Below are 19,541 nucleotides of genomic sequence, written 5' to 3'. Positions count from 1 at the left end.
CTGAGGGAACAGGGAACATCTTTTCAACTTCATTCAGAAACTCCACTTTGAAGAAAGCAGTTTTGCTTGGCCCCAGGTGTCTTCTGTCCATTCATTCCCTTTGAGCATCCAAATAAGCTAGTCTCATTTACCTGATTAGCTGATCTTATCTGTTCAGCAGAACAGCCCTGGTTCCTCAGAAAAAAAGATGTTCCCTTGAGAGGAGGCTGTGTCTAAGGGACAGACCCTCCATCGGAGGTCACATGATCTGTTTTACATGTTGTCTTCAAAGTGCCACAGAATAAAGACAGAAAGCTCCAACTTCTTCCAGTAGCTAACAACTCCAACACATCTTTCTTGCTTATTAAAAAGAATCCCATCCAGGTGGGATCCTTGCTGCTGAAGCACTTGCAACATATCAGGTAGCCACAGCAGAAACTTAACAGGAAAGAAACAATTTGGATCTTGATTTTCTACATTATTTTTAGAAGAGTACATTTCTATTATAAAAGTAAGGTCTTCAGGAGACAGAATTATCTTTTACTGTAGTAAGGATTAGGTCACTTGAGTTAGAAACTTGCAGGAGGCATATTTAAAAGGCTGACTATACCCACACTCCATGGTTAAGTCACAGAACTCTGCTAAAGAATCTTGCGGATTCTAGAAGTTCATACAAGTTCAAAAAGTATCAGCACAAATTCATGGAAGCAAAAAGAAACCTCAAGCCTATTATTAAGTACAAGACTATCACCACAGATTCAGGAATTCCATGAAACAGGAAGCAGGAAGGAGAATTAGGGGACAGACTAGAATAGCTGGCAGAGAATGAACAGGAACAAGCAAATGAAAGACAGGTGCAAGTAAATAATCCCGCTGAGCAGCAGGCTGCTCTATGGAGACCCGGAGGTAAAGGGTAATGAGTAGCACAGCTCCAGGATTTGATCTGCTTTGAAAAGAGAGAGAATTCTTGAAAAGAAAAAGCTTGAAGACACACAATGAAGGGGCCTTGAGTCAACCAGGGATGGAAGGTGGATCACTGTAAACAATCAATATACAGCAAATTCCCTCTCCGAGGCTACAAAGATTTTAAGCAGGAAAAAAGAGGCTCCGTCAGAACACAGGTTACAATAATTATCCTTTCCTTACAAAAAAAAAAGGGAAATCTTAAAATGTTGCGAGAGACTGAAATGTTCAAAGTTAATGACTCAATTAGCCATTTGCAGAAGCAGCAAATGCTTTGCTGAGGTTAGGTTTGCACCTTCACAGAGGAGGGGAAGAGGAGAGTTTTTGGACATGTGGTGGCAAAACCTCTGATGTGCATAAGAACAGCCCAGGTGCAGAGGGAGTACACACCCACCACCAGAAGATGACAATCCCAGCTTTGTTTAGCAACAAGCTGGGTTTTGAGCCAGATAAGGGAAAAGGCTAATGAGAAGCAGATCCTTCGAGGTGGGATAATGTTTTTTATCACGCCAATGTCCTCCCTTACAATAAGACTCAGGTGTAAATCTTCCCCCCCCTTCCCCAGGGGAGATATTGGGGCATTCACATGTAGGCCTTAATCTGTAGCTATTAATCCCTCCTGATAAGGTACAACTGGCTCAGCTACACAGGCCTGAGAAATCATGGTCGTTTTAGAAGGGGTCACAAACCATCAAAGACCCCCTGAAGCACCCCCGGACTCATTTCTGGGGCCTTCCACCAGAGGACTGCACATGACTCAGTGTTTCATCAGACAGTGTAAAAATCTCCCACCAGGAGAGGTACCTGGGCATTCCCACTTGAACCTGAATGTATTGAACCTTTGAACCCATTGAACTTTTTGTTTCACAGGCTCCCCCAGCCCTTGACAGATCAAGACTGTGACTATCACTTCAACCAATGGACATCTAAATTGCAACAATCAATTCTAGCTGGTGGATTCACAGGTGGTGATATCTTTCCTCTCCACCATCTACTCTTATCCTTTCTTTATTTCCTTTTATTTTTTCTCAAGTGATATATTTATACTTTTATATTGTTTATGACTATAGATAATAACAAAAATGGCTACGTATCTCCTTTCCATTGCAACCAAATTGTTCCAAAATAAACCTGCTGTATGTATACATAGACACTGGTCATCCTGTGTTGTTTTGTTCTAATGTGCACCAAGGGATCTATTAACAAGAACCTTAGTTACCCTGCCTCAGGAACAAGTCATAACAAATATTTAAGTAAAACAGGAAGATTTAGAGCATCTCAAAACAAATTTCTTCCTGCTCATAAATGAGTCTTTTCTTTCAGGCTTGGTTTCAGCCCAACAACATGACAGTCTTCTGAGATGCAGCAAACAATGCACAGTGCCCCCAGGTCCCCAGGAATTATTACTTCCATCACCTCTCAGGCGTGGCTGTATATCTGTTCTTTCCTTCTCTCTGCAATGTCCTATTTTCACCTAAAGCTGAGCTCTCCCTCTCCAAGCACTCCACCCCTCACATTGAAAGCTTCTCTGCCTAAGCACATTCAGTTCCTCCTTGGGGAGAAGTCATCTTCCTGTCTTTTTCCAAAGGTCCCTGTCGGTCTCAAACAAATAAAGCAAATGTGACCCAGTTGCATGGGGATTACAAGACAAAAGGATTTGGGAAATGGGAAATTGCATGTACCCTGAGGGTAAGATCAAAAGAAGGGATGCCAAGAGACCAACTCTCAGGAACTCTGAAAAAATTACCAAAAACCTGGCTATAAAATCTAGAAACATATTATTCTAACTTGGTTTATGCTGGTAAATTTTGTTATGCGTGTATTACAGGGATGTCTTAAAGGTTGAGTTTATTCTATTTCTACCACAAAATGGAGTTTACAATAAACTAAGAGAAATAGCACTACTTGTCTAGGCAGGGCATATGTGGGGAGAATTTTTGGAATCATCTCATAGTACAGTTTGTTCCAAGGAACTGTAAGGAAATCATAAGCAGCACTCTATCACTGGTTTTGGTTGCAGGTCTATGCTAGATTCAGTATTAGATATACAATTGCCTGATTGGAAGTTATCACAACACTGACTACTGAAAATTACTATATAAAACTAACAAAATTGGTTATGCCTTGCACATTGCTGTAAACAGACTGTTTCAGAATTCTCAGCTCCTGAGATAAAATCTAAATTGTAATTTTCAACATTATCTATTGTTCTTATTCCACAGATTTCAGGAATCTTCTGTAGGCCCAACCTTATACTCTTGGTTTAGTTCCTTTCTGAATTTGAGGCACCAGGAGGTACACAGGGTCAGGCCAGGAAGAACTATCACTTTATAGTTCAATGGGTTCCTGGCTTATAAAACAAGCATAAGGTAAGGTCCACACTACAGACCTTGGGCCAGCTGGGCCTTCTATCTGAGGAAACAACAAATGCATTTTCCTGAGACTACAACTAAACTTCCCATGAAACCAATTTGCCCATTCTTTATATCAACCTACTTTCCTTACCCATTGAGAAAAGCTGTTTGAGCTGTAGTGGGGTACACAGCCAAGCACATCAGAGATGTTGATTGACTGTCCTCATAGTCATCCTGTGTCCCAGTAGAATCATTGATGCTTCTAGCAGTAGTTTTCAGGCAGCCTTTTACAAACAGTAGTATGTGCTGCTTTTTAAATTCCACCTAAGGATGACATTCTTAAGGTACTCAAAAGGAGACTGGCATAAACTACTTGTTTTCCCTTGTAAAGGACCCTGTCTATTTGTCTGCCATGACAACAGCTCTGTTGTCAGGGGATGCATCTCAAATAAAGTCTCCATCAGCAGCTGTAGGCTGGTACTTCCTTCAGAAGCACTGAAGACTTGTTTCATTACTTTGTGACAGTGCACTAGACCACAACATTATGCTAAAGGCAAGAATGCTTTCAAAATACATTTCTGTAAAATATCTGCTCCAATAAAATATAAAATATTCACAGTAAAACTTGTCCTGAGGCCATTTCTGTGGCATCAGTGACTCCTCCTAGTCATGTACTGCTTGTGCGTTGCAGTTTCTGTTGACAGAGCTACAGGACACTGTCCAGTATCAGCTGTATTTTCACCCTTACTGACCTTAGTTTTCCAGGTAAAAACTAGAACCAATATACTGACTTATACTAGGTTTGCATGGCAAGGTTTTTGTAGTGGGGGGCTACAGGTGTGGCTTCTGTGAGAAGCTGAGAGAAGCTTTCCCCATGTCCAATGGGGCTATCACCAGCTGGCTCCATGACAGACACGCTGCTGGCCAAGGCTGAGACCATCAGCAATGGTGGTAGAGCCTCTGGAATAGCAGATTTAAGAAGGGGGGAAAAGTGTTGTGCAACACAGCTGAAAGAGAGGACAGAGCATATGTGAAAGAAATAACTCTGCTATTGCAATTTGATCAAACCCTGGCTATTTACTTTGGGATGAGATGAAGGATGCCACAGATCCTGTTGACTAAAAAGGCAGGTTCATTTATATGGAGGCATGTGCTCTGTCCAAACTCACATTCAGCCAGATGAATCTTGTTCACACTCTGTAAGAGGCTATAGGCACAACAGCTTGCCCTAATTAAGGACACCTCTGGAAACACTCTGTCATTCATGGCCAATGTAAAGACCCACTGCTATTGTAACACTATAATACTGCTGCCAGATTTTTTGGTCCTTAATGGTAAACAAATCTTTAACCTAAATAAGTGTTTTAAACACGTACTTTTGAAGAAAACTACTGATTCTTGTAATAAAACTAACATGTTAGTTTTTAAACAAATATTATAGTAGAAGAGAGAAAGAAAACTAAAGAAAAAATCCAAGATCATATTACTGCTCCTAGAGGCAAGTTAAAAAGAAAATTGGGCAACACAAATCCACATCACACATCTGTATTTCACAAGAACAAAAAAGATCAATTACATAAAACAGATCTTTACAAAAGTTTGGCAGTCTTTCATAAATGAATAGAGATGCTATGCATTGCTTGGAAAAATAATTTATTTTGTTAGCTTACAAAAATTGCAAGTTTTCATGTTATTATTTAAATTAGAAGTACAGCTAGCAACTTTGATCCTGCAAAGGTACTAAGTATCTCCTGAGATGCATTAAAGACTTGTGACCCTGCCTTCAGGAATAGTTTGGAGTAAGTCCCAAGCCAGCAAAACAGTAATGTAGTTTAATATTTTTGTTACTGCCTCATTGGCTAACATTTTACAGTCTGACTGCAGAAAGTAGGTACAAATGTTGACATTAAATTAACATGAATTTTCCTGGTAGAGCCTTAACTAAACTTTAACATACCTGCAGACTCTGTGCCAACCTCTCTGTTTGCAGCAACATACTCACAGCACAAAAGACAGCTTTCATATACTTTATACTGTAACCACTTGACAAGATCTCAGCACTTAGTAGTCTCATTGGTACTTAGGCTTTATACACGAGATTTGATTCTGACTTCATATTGGTATAAATCAAGCAGGCACAGGCATTCTGAAGTCAATGTAGTAATTCAACAATAAAATTGGTGTTCTGATACTACATGAGTCACACTTTGTGTGTAACCACAAACTTCACAGGTTGGTAAGGACTTGTGTGTCACAACAACATGGCAGCATGCTCCTCCTTTCACACTTCTACAATGCATTGTTCCTAAACCTGCAAGAAGTGTTCTGAAAATACAAATTGCAGACTTAGTTTTACATGCATCCATGTGATTTACAGGAAGTAATAATCAAGCAGTAGTTTGAGCAGTTGGACTTGATCTCAAGGGTCTTTTCCAACCTAAATAATTCTATGATTCTACATTTTTTTGATTCACTACATTGTTCTCAAGGCAGCCAAGTTTTCCCAAGTTTGGGAAAAAATGGACTGAAAACACCTTGTGATTCTATCTTGGAACAAAAATATCTTAGGACAAAAAAGTCAAAAGTGGTTTTATTTTGTGAGTCTTTTGTTACAAAAAAGTCTATCAATAGCATTGGCATTTAGATGTAAGATATAATTAGCTTCTCCCTACTCACATAAAAATTCCCATTTTGGGTACTCAATGAATTACTAGATCAGTTGAAAAACTGATATGAAACAAAACATTTATTCATGAGTATGAAATACACTTGATACACCTTAACTTTCCTTGGAGACAGTTTCATTATTTTGAAAAAGTTGTAGTAGCCCACACTAGAGTAGAACAAATAGCTGTAATATTTCAGAATTTTACAAATTTCATAAGCTTGTATTGATGTAATTTAGAAGTACTTATAAAAGAATGCAAATGAACTCAAAATCCCATTTCTCAGACTTTGGAAAAAATCTAAAATAGAAAAATGAGATACTGGCAAATTATTTCAAATGTTTACAGTTTGCTATCAAATTATTTTTATAAGACAATGGATTTTTCAGCAAGTATTTGCTGCTCATGAGACCAATACATATTGTAGACTTGCAGACCTTCAAAATGCAATGAAAAGTAGTCTGAGAAAATATTTCTCTCCCCTTTTCTAAAACTCAGCATGAAATTGTAACTCCACTGATATTTGACAGAGCTTTTGCTAGCTTTACTGCAGTCAGGATTTCCAAGCACAAAAGGATTAATTTTCTTTTTGACCAGTAAAATTTTCCAGTGTATGAACATGTTTATACGTGTCTATGTCTATAAGAAAGAGACATAATTATGCAAACAGGACTGTACATGATGCCTACATAGCTATTAAAAGTCTGAACACACCTTTACATTTCAGAAATCAAGTTTGAAGGAAAATGCAATAGTCTTGGTTACTACAGCAATGTCAGCTTCAACATGTATGAGGAGCTGGACTCCTTGCTTAACTTTCAAGGACTTTATGTCAAGAAAAAATTCAATTTTGAGGAATTTTATTCCACTATGCCTATATCTATTACATTAACCAATACAATAAGGTTTAGAAGTATTAAACCAATCTTTCTGACTTCAGACCAGCACACAGACATTTTGCATCCATACAATTTGTTGAAATTCTGCAGATTCCTTATGGTCACTTTATACTGTACTGCAGTAGCAATACTTGACTGGGAAATATAATGTAATATGTTCAGTGTCACATGTATGAGACACTCGGGTAATCTCAGTTTTAGAATTTCCCAACCTAAATGCTAGTTCACAAGACTAATTTTGCTCCAGTTCTAGAATACTAAATGCAAAACCCACTGTATTTCATTCAAATGAAGTGAAAACAAAAGATCTGGAGGAAAATGACTCATGTATCAACTAACTTAATCAGGAGTGACTGTAATGAAGTATCAGAATCAGTTGGTTTTCTAGCTAACCCCAAATTAAATAGAAACTGGCAGCATAAAATGGTAAAACATGTTCCAGAACTCAAAAGTGAATAACATGTTTCCTTCATGCACTCTCCGAGGTAAAAAAAAAAAAAAGAACATCAGCATTTGCTAATAAGCACAAATAGAAATTTCAGCCTTCAAAACCACAGTAATACACTCAATTGATACTCCTACCTACAGTCTAAATATTTTTCTATTTGTCACTTTCTTCTGGTAATGTAATACCACAGCTGAAATTCGAACATTTGGTCTATATGTTAAAATACACTGTACCAGCCAGCAATCCTTCTGTAGCACATCAGTTGTCTCCAGTGGAATTATTTCAGTGCACAGCACTATTTCAGTGCACAGCACACTTAACAGAATTTCCCTAAGTATGGAACATAGTTAAGTCTAAATCAAAGCGAGCAAGTCTCACACATTAAGAGATGACATGAAGTGTGAATGATGTCTGTTGATTAAAATATTCAGGAGCTTCACTTCAGTCTATAAAAGGTTGCCACTCAAGTTTAAGAAATTACTCCCGTTCTGGAAAAAACAGAATGGGAGTAATGTTTCTTGACTTTGATACTTCATTTTTCCATTTTCACTGAGATTTTTTTGTCTATTAAATAAGAATAATTTGTCTCACTTTTTAAAAACTTTGTGGATTAGTTTTTTGTTAATTTATAGATCTCTAATCAATCAATGGACAACGTTCTAATGGATTCACCTTCAATAGCTAGTGAGCCTCCCTGCTGATGTAGCCCACACTGATGAAGGTTTCTGCATTTTATAGCTTTGTGACTGTGCTGGAGACTGCTCCAGTGAAGACAAAACAAACAACTCCAAGGTTTCTGATGGACTTGTTGACATTCTGTTAATCAAAATATGCAACAAAAGTTCTGCCAGCTACATGATGTCTTCATGGTTGCAGCTGTTTGAATGAAACTGCTGTTAGTGCTGTACCTGGCAGTGAAAGCCTCAATAAAAATGGTGCACTCGATGAGCTCCATACAGAAAATAGCTCATGCCACAGATGCAAACTGTTCTCTAGGTTCTCTCGGCCAGCAGTAAAATACAGCTCATCTTCATCATTTTCTGCACTAAGTACAAAACTTAGTGTGTCACTGGTGGTTGTTGTGAAGAGCCTAATGCCAGAACATAGATCAGGCTGCCTTCCCAGTTCCATACTTGTTTAACAATGTGAGTGACACAGAGATCCATGTTTGCAGAATGATACTTTGTGATCATTTTTAGCAAATTTCAGTATCACTTTTCAGAAATAGTTTAGATGTCAGCAACTGTTTACAATTAAGGCAATTTGATATTTACGCACTGAAGAAATATACTTCGTAATACAAGCACTTGGGCAGACATCCTAAATTAGTCTCACTTTTTGCCTGGAATCAATAATATTTCAGGGTTATTGCAGCAAAGCCTATCCTTCACCATTTCCTTCTACAAAATCATAGTAGAATCAAATGGTACCATTCAGAAAATCTAGACAAATGTAGTAGCACACATTTACTTTGGCCTGTGGGATAATCTTTAACATTAGACAGCATGTGACCTGATGTTAGTCCATCTACTAAGTAGCTTTTATTTTAGTAAAGAAGTAAGAGTGGGAGAATTCATATGAAAAGAGATTATATTATAAGAAACAACTGCCTTCAAAACTGATGTAATTCCATAGGAATATCAACTACCAAAACTATTGACAATAATTCTGTAAGTCAATGTGGAATGTCTTCTGTCATAGTAGTGCACTGTAGGTGGCAGATGAGAAAATCAGTCTAAGATCAAAACAGCTCTGGTCTGAAGACAGATGAAAATAACAGACAACTCTAGAACAACTGTTGTATTTTTTCAAACAAAACACCTATTAAGGAGCTATGTCCCTAAAAAAAGATAGCAAAACTAATCTAAAAGAGATATCTTTATGCAGTTCTTGTATTTAAATGTAATACTTTAACAAAAATGTTAACAACCCTGTTCCAAAAATATTTAGATCCAAACAGCAGCTATTAGATTCCTAAATAAAATTACTAGAAATTTAAAAATATCATCATTGCGTATTTTCACATTATAGATTTTGACATTATTAAGGCAAGAGAAAACAAAATCTCATTATTTCAGATGTGCAGAAATCTCATTATTTCAGAAATGACAGATGTGCAATTTCAGCTTTAGAAACGAGAGATTTTGCTGTTAGCATAAATGATGAATGTTGGATGTTGCTGGATTTTAACCACAGCAATCTCTTTCAAGTTTGCTGTCAACATTCCCAGAGGCATTAGTTTAGAGATTTTTGAAAGACTTAGCTTATCGGATTCAGCTCTGCTGTACTCTTGTATACAGCACTAAAATTTTCTTCAGATTTAAATTCCAATTTAGGTCTTTACATAGAAAAGCAAATAAGTTCATACTCCCAACAGCCTAGACATACTTACAGTAAAGAGTTGAGTTGTGCTAGAGTAGAAAGTATTTTAGCATGTAAAAAAATATCCAAGATGGAATCTTATTCAGGGATCACTTTCATTCAGGTGTAAATACTAGCTCTAAAGCAGTTTTTAAATTAAGGCACATTAAGAATAAAAGTGTTCTGAAATTTTAATTTAATCACAAACTGCTTTCCACTCCTTCTGCTACTACTTTTCCTCTACATCTGCTTCTAAATTCTACAATTAGATCAAAACCATAGGAATTTGTGTGATGTCCTTCTGCACATCCATTTTTGACAAGGCTGTATCCCTAGATATTGGCCTGCAGCTCACATTAACTTCAGTGTCAATTGCTTCTGTGGGGTGAAGACAGGGCTTAGAGAGAGATGAATATGGTACTAACATTCTACAAACATGATGGCTTTAACATAGTCATAGCAAAATTTGACTAACAAGCAGTCCCACATAAACTAATGAATAAATTTTTCTGAGTGTTGTTGATATGATAATGTATTCAGGTTGCATAATACTCATTTTTAGCAACAAAAATTATACCAGGGTAATACTGGTATTTCCATTCAAGAAAAAACATTATCTGATATGCAGATTTCTTAACTCAAAAGCTGATTTTAGAACAGCAGTTTCTTTGTTGTATGGGATTTTCATGTATCTTCTTTATTTACTTTGTTGGAGAAGCTAATAAAAACAGGGCTGAGCTTTGAATATCCAAGGAGTACCTTCACCATCACTGAAGACTGGCTTCCATCAAAAATTTGAGAAGTAAATGTAAGAAAACACTGTAAAAATTTATTTTTTATCCTGGACTAAGTTTTATTTTTATTTTGACATTTCTTCTTAGGATGACATAATTACATAATAAAAAATAAATTATTTTGGCTATCAACTAAATACAATCTCAAAAGTAATGAAGTACTCTCAAGTCTGCTGTAAAACATTAAGGAACTGAATGGTATAAAATTTATAGCTTATTCAAGTGTCAATTATTTTATGCTGAAATAGAGGGCCAGTGCATTTCTAAAAGCACAATAATGAACAACTGTATTTCAGGACAGCATTGAAAAAAAAAAGAATGCCTGATATTAGCTTGTCAGATTTGTATGTACTTAGTACCTATATAAAAAGGTTCCTGATTTACCAAATGCTAAACAGAACCGAGAAACAAACCACCATTTTTTTTGTATGATTATTGACAACCACTACTTTGGGCAAGAATTGAGGAACAGGTAACTAAAGTGTAGAAAATATCTGAGTACCAGAAGGGACAGCAATTTTTTGATCTGAAATATACAAAACGTTTTATTTAAAAATTATCTGGTTTTTTACTTTAAAAACTGAAACTGGTCAGTAGAGTACTATTTCGGGCCAATATGGAAAAAATATTATTTCTTAAACCACAAAAGGACAGTTTCACATAATGTCATGAATAGAACTTTAGCCTTCAGTAAAGAGGAAACAAAATTCACTTTGTAATATGAACCTCTATCAAAGGTGGAAGATAGACAAATATTACATGCTATCTAGACTGCCATGCCAAGAGGGTAAATTTAAGAAAGAATTTCCTGGCTTTGGAGTCCATAAGTATAGTCAGTAAAAATTCCACATAAAAGTGGAAGATTTTTACAAATTTCCTAGGAAAAAGAGAGGACAATATTTTTCTGTGTATTACTTCTCAGCTGAGAAGGTCCATTCTTAAAGGCCAATTCATTTACCAAAAGGCACTTATACCTCAAAAATCATTTGAACTTCAGTAAAATGGGTTGAGCATACATCTATCCATCAGCAATCCACGTACCAGACCCCATTACAACATAATGTGTTTTGAGAGCATGATTTACTGTTTCATAATATATTTTAAAGTGACCTTTCTATATTTTGGTGATAATTTGTAAGTACCATAAAGTCTGCAAGCTGGTGACATTTCATTTTGCAATTTTTAATGTTTCAGCAGAAAAGCTAGATAAAATATTTTGAATACTGTATTTCCAGTTCCGCTCTTATCTAATTAAAAAATAAATTACAAATGTTGGATCCACTAAAAGTAAGTTTAGTTTAAGGTAACTGTGGCTTGAGCTAAACACTGCTTCATAACATCCACGGCCTTTGTAGAGAATAGAAGTTTATTTGTTGTTTTTTTCTTGTCCCTGTCATTTTTGTTGAGATCAGAAGAGATGGATGTGCCTGTTTTGTTTTCTTGACCTTCTGAATAAACAGATGTGCCAGAAGTCTGAAAAAAGCCAATGGCAGTGCTGCTGTGCACAGCATTATACACATACAAAAGGTAAGAAAAACTTTTTTAACCAAATCAGATTTTTTTTTAATTTTATGCAACTTAAATGCATAGGAAATGAAAAGAGAATGAACTCAATTTTTTTCGCATTTCCATGTCTGGAATTTTCATTTTGATGTTGTCAGCACGTTCTGTTTGAAACAGGACAAATACAATGTGATTGTTAAGTAAGTGCACTGTCCAGAGAACCCACTGTGACTGCAAAACATTTCTTAGAAAATTAAAAAAAAAAAAAAAAAAAAGAAAAAATAAGGCCCTGTCTCGAGGTGGTACATGGTGACCTGTGAATTATGCCTGAGACACCTACAGTGCTAATAAATGACTGTTTCAGAGAAGAAATAGGCTTCCTAAACAGACAGAAGTCTACAAAAAACCTGGTTTCAATGGCATTAATGTTGCTACAGTACTCTGACAGATTTGGCAAATCTTTTAAAGCACATTAGTAGTGATTGACCCAGAAGCACTTGAGAGGAGAATAAAACAAGGACCATCAGAAACACTTGCATTTCTTTTGACAGCAGAAAATTCTTCTGTGATATGCTATTTGAGACTCCTGTAATGCAAAATTATATCCAATTTGTTTAGAATATAGATATCTGAACAAATAAAAATGTGCAATATCATATTTCCATATCATTTTACAATCAATATGCCACATCTTCTCTAATAGAGAATAAAACAGAATAAATAAACGATCATTAAACCCTAATATTAAAATTTTCACAACCACATAGCAGTGTCATTCCACAATCTTTAATACAGAAGGGTGAGATTCAGATGCTTTAAAGTGCCTTGCCAGAGGTCATCTGATAAAACTGCTCTGGCCAGAAGAATAATTCTAGACAGCTTATAACAGATATATGCTGAACCTGAAACCAAGATATGAATTTTCAATAATTTGAGAAAATTTTGCGTTATCACTCCTTTCTTAAATGATTTTTGCAAACCGAAGAACCTACGATCACAAATGTGTCTGTACAACACAGTGTAATGACTCTCATAATAATAGGTATTTTCTGGATATTTTTTCATTATTAATAATGTTATTAAATGTAATAAAAAGCCAACTGTCAGAACAATTCCTGTATAGGGATAAATAAGCTCATAGCTAAGATTAATGTCACAGGTATTTCACTTCATAATATTTCAGGAATACAATAAATTTAGTCTAGGAGTATTGGAGAAATAAATACAAGAGAATAGCAAAATCCCAGAAAGCCTTTGGTGTACAAGTCACGTACATTTTCACAAGACTTCATCAGGATCACTCTTGGTGCTCTTTCATTTCAGTGTTTGGCAATTGATGAATCATTAAGAGTGCATCACTCCTATAGCAGATGGAATTATTACTTTTCAAAACCAATAAAAGAGTGGAATGGAATTTACCACAGAGAAAACTGGTGTGGTTTCATAAATGTTCTACTGCTTTCCTCTTTCTGCTTGCAGCTTCATTTCACTGACAGCAACATTGGTAGAATCTTCCTTGGTGGCACTTGTATCAAAAGGAGCCATTCTTTTTGTAAGTGCTAGAAATAAGTCACACAAAATGTAATTAAGCATCTTCAAAGAAACACATGCAGTCAATGCCCTTAGAGGCCTTTTTGAACCTATGATTCTCCAAATTTGCTGACTGACCATTGATGTCTATTTAAAATATCAATTTCATTTTTCAATATGATAATTTATGCAGCAAGTAATACAGTATTAATAAATATTCGATATTCACAAGGCTATGAATTGAGAAACTGACTTATTTTTCTAGAGAAACAGATTTTAATACTTTATAATACAGGCACGGTCAAAAGCTTTCTTATACAGAAGAAACGTAGACTGCATTTTAAAAATATTTTCTAATTTCAGTAAGATATTTTCCATTTAGTTTTCCAGAATTTTTGTTTAAATAAGACAAAACAAACCACTCAAAAAATTTCTGAAGGACTATCTTTACCAAAAGCATGGACTAAAGTCAACAAGTGACACTGAATAGGTGTTCATATGCTGCCATACTGTGTATATACCTTCACAGTAGGTTGCATATATAATGCTTATTTCTAAATACATTATGTTGCATCAAAATCTAGACAATATAAATTGACAAAACATCTTATGCTAACAAAAAAAATCCAGATGTGGCAAAAGGCAGAAATTAAGCAAAGGAAAGCAGATATCAGCTTATACAACAACATACCCTTTTTCTAATGGCCTTCCTTACATCATAAGCATGTAAGAAAAGTGGTACTCCTGATTGTTTGTAATAAATTGTAGAGTGCAATTTTTAATGATCCAGCAAATTGTAGCAGTATATAACCAGAAGTTATTTAAAAGGGAGCAAGACTTCACAGTTTGATTAGAAGGAGTGATATGCTTTCACCTTCAGAAGGAGAATGAAATCACTCTGTTTGGGACATTAGTATAACAGTGAGTTATAAGTTTGCAGCATAAAGTTTTCAGTATTGGTCCAAAACTGTGCTACTGTATGCTATTTCAGTGGTACCTCCTGCAGACAGTATTCAAAGTAAGGTGAAAAACAATAAAGTTCATTGCTAAACTAAATCAATTTGCGTTTTTCTAAGTGATGATGTCAGGTTTCCAATCATTCCAGATTCTTATCCTTAAGCAGCCTTAGAAGGTTTTGTTCTAGAACGGTGTGCCGTGGCATAATGATGTTGTAGGGTCTTTTTACTTTTAATTACGTTACTTATTTATAAATGCAAAACAAATAGTCTTAAGAACTTATGAAAAAGTATACAAAGAGGGATAAAGAGAGGCATCTGCAATACACTGCAGGAGTTATGACAATAAAATCTGCATTCAGGACAACTTATTTTCATTCAACCATGATATCATTCACAGTATGTATCATGTTGACACAAGAGTGTTGTCTATCACCAGAGCCTAAAGGTCAGAGAAGACTGCGACCTCAGCTACAGAAGTTGGGAAAACTGGTGGCTATTTTCTTCTCTGTAAAGTCACAGCTTATGATGCCCTGGAACATAAATTCCCAACAACAACAGAAAGCCTGAAAGACATATACAGTTTCTGGGAAACCATCCAGGTTAAAAACTCGAAGTGATGAAACGTACAATGAGAAAGGCAGGACTCAATTCACGAAGCTAATGCAAAGCATGTGTAACTCTAGGGACTCCTGTAATAAAAATTTCAGGAAAATACAGTGGCTATTAAAAAGAGTTTCTGAGGGTTATTCTTTAGATAACAACTAGTAGTGACTTTTTGAAGCAACCATTTTGGGCTGATAATAATACAGACTGCAAACCATGTCTAATGAATGCTTCCCTGAATAAATTATTTTCTCAGTTAAACTTCTTCCTTTCTAAGAAAATGGGTATAGAAATAAAAGCACATTCCCACAGCATCTTTTGAAATAGTTTGTAATGGAAAAGCTGTTATAGTTGCAGAAATTATACCAGAAACAAAACAGAATGTTAATGTTAATTACTTTTCCTTTTAACTGTTTGCTGCATTGGCAAGTTTTTAGGAAAGATATATATGGAAGGAGATTGTTGTTCCCTTATTTGTTTTCTCATATTATTTGTCCTTTCTTCAATCACTTCTAAGATTCAATCTCAGGATCCCCCTCACAGATAATTAAATTATATCAAACGTGTCTTCTCTCCTTCCTGGTGCTCTCTACAAAGAGACCCATATTGGGAAGAAAGTTTCTAGTACTATTTATTGACTCTATAGTTTGTAGGGTTTCATGAATTTAAAAAAGATGGAATGAGGAAACATAAATCCCAAAGGCTTGCAAACAGTTCCAAAAGGTAAATGAAAAAAAACCCCAGTCCATTCTCTCCTAAGAAGATAGGAGATAATTAATCACAGAAAATAGATGATGACATCTGTAGGTAGATTTATTAAAAGCTACAGGAGATTTGGGAGCAAAGATCTCAAATTATACTTCACTGTCAAAGCCTCAAATTATAACTAATTAATATCATTACTGAAATTAAAAGTTCATGGTTCACTATCATGACTGAAGTAGCTGACTTTATCATTTGCCACTCACTGGAAAATCCCCTTAGTGTTAATACCACTGCAGAATTTTCACTGTTCTCAGGAACTATAGCAACAACTTCAAAATACACATTTGACTGGTGAAGATCAGGTTCAGCATAAAGTGATAACAGGTCACTAACCAAAGTCTATGGAGTAATCCACATACCTTACTGCCATAACCACTAAGCAGTGAATTGAATCACTACTGTCTTTCATTCATCACTTATTTTTTCAGATCCAGAAAACTTAGTGCTTAGTGCTGATAAAAACAGTTGAATAAGAGAATAAATACACAGAACTGTTTAATCAGATTGGTATTCAGATCACATGGATCCTATTTCTCTTACAACTGCCTAAAATTTATTAAAAAGTTTTAAAGGAACAAAGTTCCATTCACGTTAAGCAATATAAAGACATTGTAATATTTTAGGAACATTTATGCTGTATTTTTAAATTTCAGTAAGTTTTTGCAGTGGAATCACTCCTGGAATTGTTGAGATTGGAAGTGACTGCTGGAGGTCATCTAGTCCATCATGCCTGCAAGGCATGGGTTACTTCTTTTCTATACCAAAAAGAGGCTGAACTGTACTTTGATTTGCAAGACTTTGACGGGGATGAAGTTTGAGAAAAAGGAAAAATCAACTCTGAGTCAGGGTAAAGTGTTCCTGAAATACAGATGGGATGGAGGCATTTGCTCTTATGCTTTATGCCCATTATTGTTATTCAGTATGCTCTGCAAAAAGATACTAACCACAACCCACAGATTGTGAAAGGAAAAGAAACCAATTACCTTTAACCTCATCAGATCAACTCAGGACTTAGTAGTGAGCAGTAATGTACTGCAGCACTCATTCTAAGATGCAGCAGTTTCCAAGTACAGTGAAGCCTGAAATACGACTTACTACATAGAATGCTACTTACTGAATAGGTTGCCAGTACACAAACTGGCTATATTGAAAAGAAATGGAAGGTGATACCCTTCCGAAGAAAAGTATTCTGATACTCATGTACTGATATGCTCAAAAAAAACCCAAAAACCTTAAAACCTTTTTTTTGTAAGTTATTTTTGACACTTATGCAAAGATGTGCCTGTACCAGATCAAGACCTACCATGTCCTATCTTTTATTGAGCAAGTTCCTGCTGTATCAGAGATCCTGTGACTTTACATGACCACAACTTGTATATGCATGAGGGGATAGAAAGAACAGTTAACAAACACTATTGAAGTGGAAACAGTGAATTTAGCTTTTACTGTGAAAATGCTACACAAGCATGAGCCTAACTGGTATCTATGAAAGATCTGGGAAAGAACATAGTTTAGGATGTCTCTGGTGCCTGAAAAGATACACAGCTTACAGAGGTATGATTCATCACGCAGAGATTCAGAATCCAAGTGCAGCCCTATTCTTTGGCATAAGTTTAAGTGATGGACAGAATATATTGTAGGTCCTAGTTAGAAAACCCCAAACAACTATCAGCAGGACGTAATGAAGTACTTCCTAGACGAAGGCATCTATTCAGTATCTAAAGGTAAAACACAGAAGGATGCTTAAGATGGTTCTAGCACTTCTTTTTTGAAAAGTAAAGTGCCTTACTTTTTCAAGTAAAAAAGGTGTTACAAGAGAAGAATACGTTACTTGTAGATTTTTTCTGTGATATAATACTTACAGCCTGAATCTGAGAGCAGCGAGCTGGACAAAAAGTTGTTTTGAGTTTGCCAACCAGAAGAGTGAGGAGCCACTTCTATATCAGAAATCTCAGCATCCATTTTCACATCCTATGGGAGCCAAATAAAAATAATTTTATCTGTTACTATCAAGTAGTTGTAAACTTTAACAAAAAACATAGAGTAACACACATACAGGCATATGCTGTGATTTCCCACATGCGGAAAAATACTGATTTGAATTCTCAGAATTCTCAGTAGTGTAGTTAGGTTCAAACAAATTTGCATATGAATTTCATTCCCATTTCATCACTATAAAATGTCTGCAAAAAACTGCTTTGCCTTGAGAAAAGCATTAGTGGCATTGCAAGTCTTTGCCACTACAGTAAGTTGTAAAAATGCTCTCTTTTCAGTTCACATCACATCCACAGTTCAGGGCAAACCATAGTGGCAGGGCAGACATCAGTGAATGATGAATACCTAATCGGTTCACTGAAGTTCCACAAGTAAGTAGTAATACATATTAAATGCATTTTCCCTGCCACTGAGGAAACTCAAATTTCATTGATTTCTCATATAAAAATACCTGAGGGTGCTTTTTAATTTTTTTGTTAAACCATTAAATAAAGTCTAAAGTACAATGCTACTGTTTATGACTAAACCTACACAGCATAGGAAAGGAAAAGGAAAGTCACTTGGTCTATAAGCTAAGAAGAAAAGATAATTTTAAAAAGGTCATTTAAACAAAATCCCTGAAAAATCTCTATTAGCTCAGCAGCAAGTAGTCTCCCGTTACAATACCATCCAAAATAAGATTAAAAGTTTGGCATGGTATCCAAATTACTCAGTTCCTTGAAATGAGAAGAGGTAATAATGCACAAATGCATCAGTTCATAAAACATTCAATTTTGCTACTGAGTTATTATCATAAACAGGCTCAGTGAATTTTGTTAAAACATTTGCAATTTGTCACTCATGCTGATACTAAGTTTTGTAAAATAAATAGAAAACAAAATAAAATTCAACATTAATTTAGAGATACAATGAACTTTTGTTCCATTACTGAAGAAGGATTTAGTCCTGTTAACACTAATGGGAATTATACATATTAATCCCCTTATGTGCTGATGAGAGACTTAATACCTAAGGTGTTCATAGCACAATAACAACTTTTAAAGGATACAAAAAAGTTTTTGTTGTTCCATTCTGCTTCCAGAAATGCTATCTTAGAACAGAGCTTTTAAACAAGCAAGGTGCTTCTACCAGTATCTGTGCACAAAATGGCTTTATCTTTATAGAAATTTTAACTTAGAGAATGTGTCTTTTCTCATGTGCTTCATGGGCAATTACATCTCTATGCTGTGTTTGACTAGATGGTCAACTAGCTGGGAAACTGTCCTAAAATATTTGTATCTCTCCATAATAACATTTATCTTTAGTTTTCCTCTAGCTTTCTGTTTTGATTTAGCTTCTATTGGTATTTGTTTGTAGTTATTTTACTTTAATATGTTATTTTTACCTTTTTCTTTTTCCCAATTTCTTCTTTATCTGCTATCACTTGGCCTTTTCTTAGTTGAAAAATCAAGATTGTTATACCTGATGGTATTCTGCCAGCCTCTGGCCTCCTTTTATTACTGGAAATCTTACACTTCAACACATACAAATAGCAATTGTGATTTTTCTGGGCTTCTAAGCAACAGGTATTTTATAGCCATCTGACAAGACTACAGAAGAGCAGGAAGATTGAGTGTGGACAAATGAAATCATAGGAAAGGAAGAAAAATAACTGCCTTTAGGGAAACATTCAACTGTGGTTTAATTTTTCCTCCTTAAAATGAAAAAAGGCTGGGACACAGG

At 35.6% G+C, this 19,541-nt stretch overlaps 1 protein-coding gene across 1 annotated transcript in view; it reads right to left on the bottom strand.

Annotated features, from left to right (window-relative positions):
* Positions 1-4,762: 4,762 nt before the first annotated feature.
* The window catches only part of CEP128 (centrosomal protein 128), a 111,756-nt gene continuing 96,977 nt past the window's right edge, over positions 4,763-19,541 (bottom strand). Inside the window, exons 24-25 of the mRNA XM_051806346.1 lie at positions 17,687-17,795; positions 4,763-13,526 (exon numbers count right to left, since the gene is read on the bottom strand). Of these exons, the coding sequence (XP_051662306.1) occupies positions 13,420-13,526; positions 17,687-17,795 (216 nt within the window). The 3' untranslated portion in view covers positions 4,763-13,419. The remainder of the gene's footprint in view (positions 13,527-17,686; positions 17,796-19,541) is intronic.

The sequence above is a fragment of the Manacus candei genome, unplaced genomic scaffold, assembly GCF_025592945.1.
Source record: "Manacus candei isolate 608988 ecotype Guabito, Panama unplaced genomic scaffold, ASM2559294v1 h1tg000067l, whole genome shotgun sequence".
Lineage (NCBI taxonomy): Eukaryota > Metazoa > Chordata > Aves > Passeriformes > Pipridae > Manacus > Manacus candei.
The sequence above is the reverse complement of the archived record's forward strand: the minus strand, read 5'-3'. Positions and strand labels throughout refer to the sequence as shown.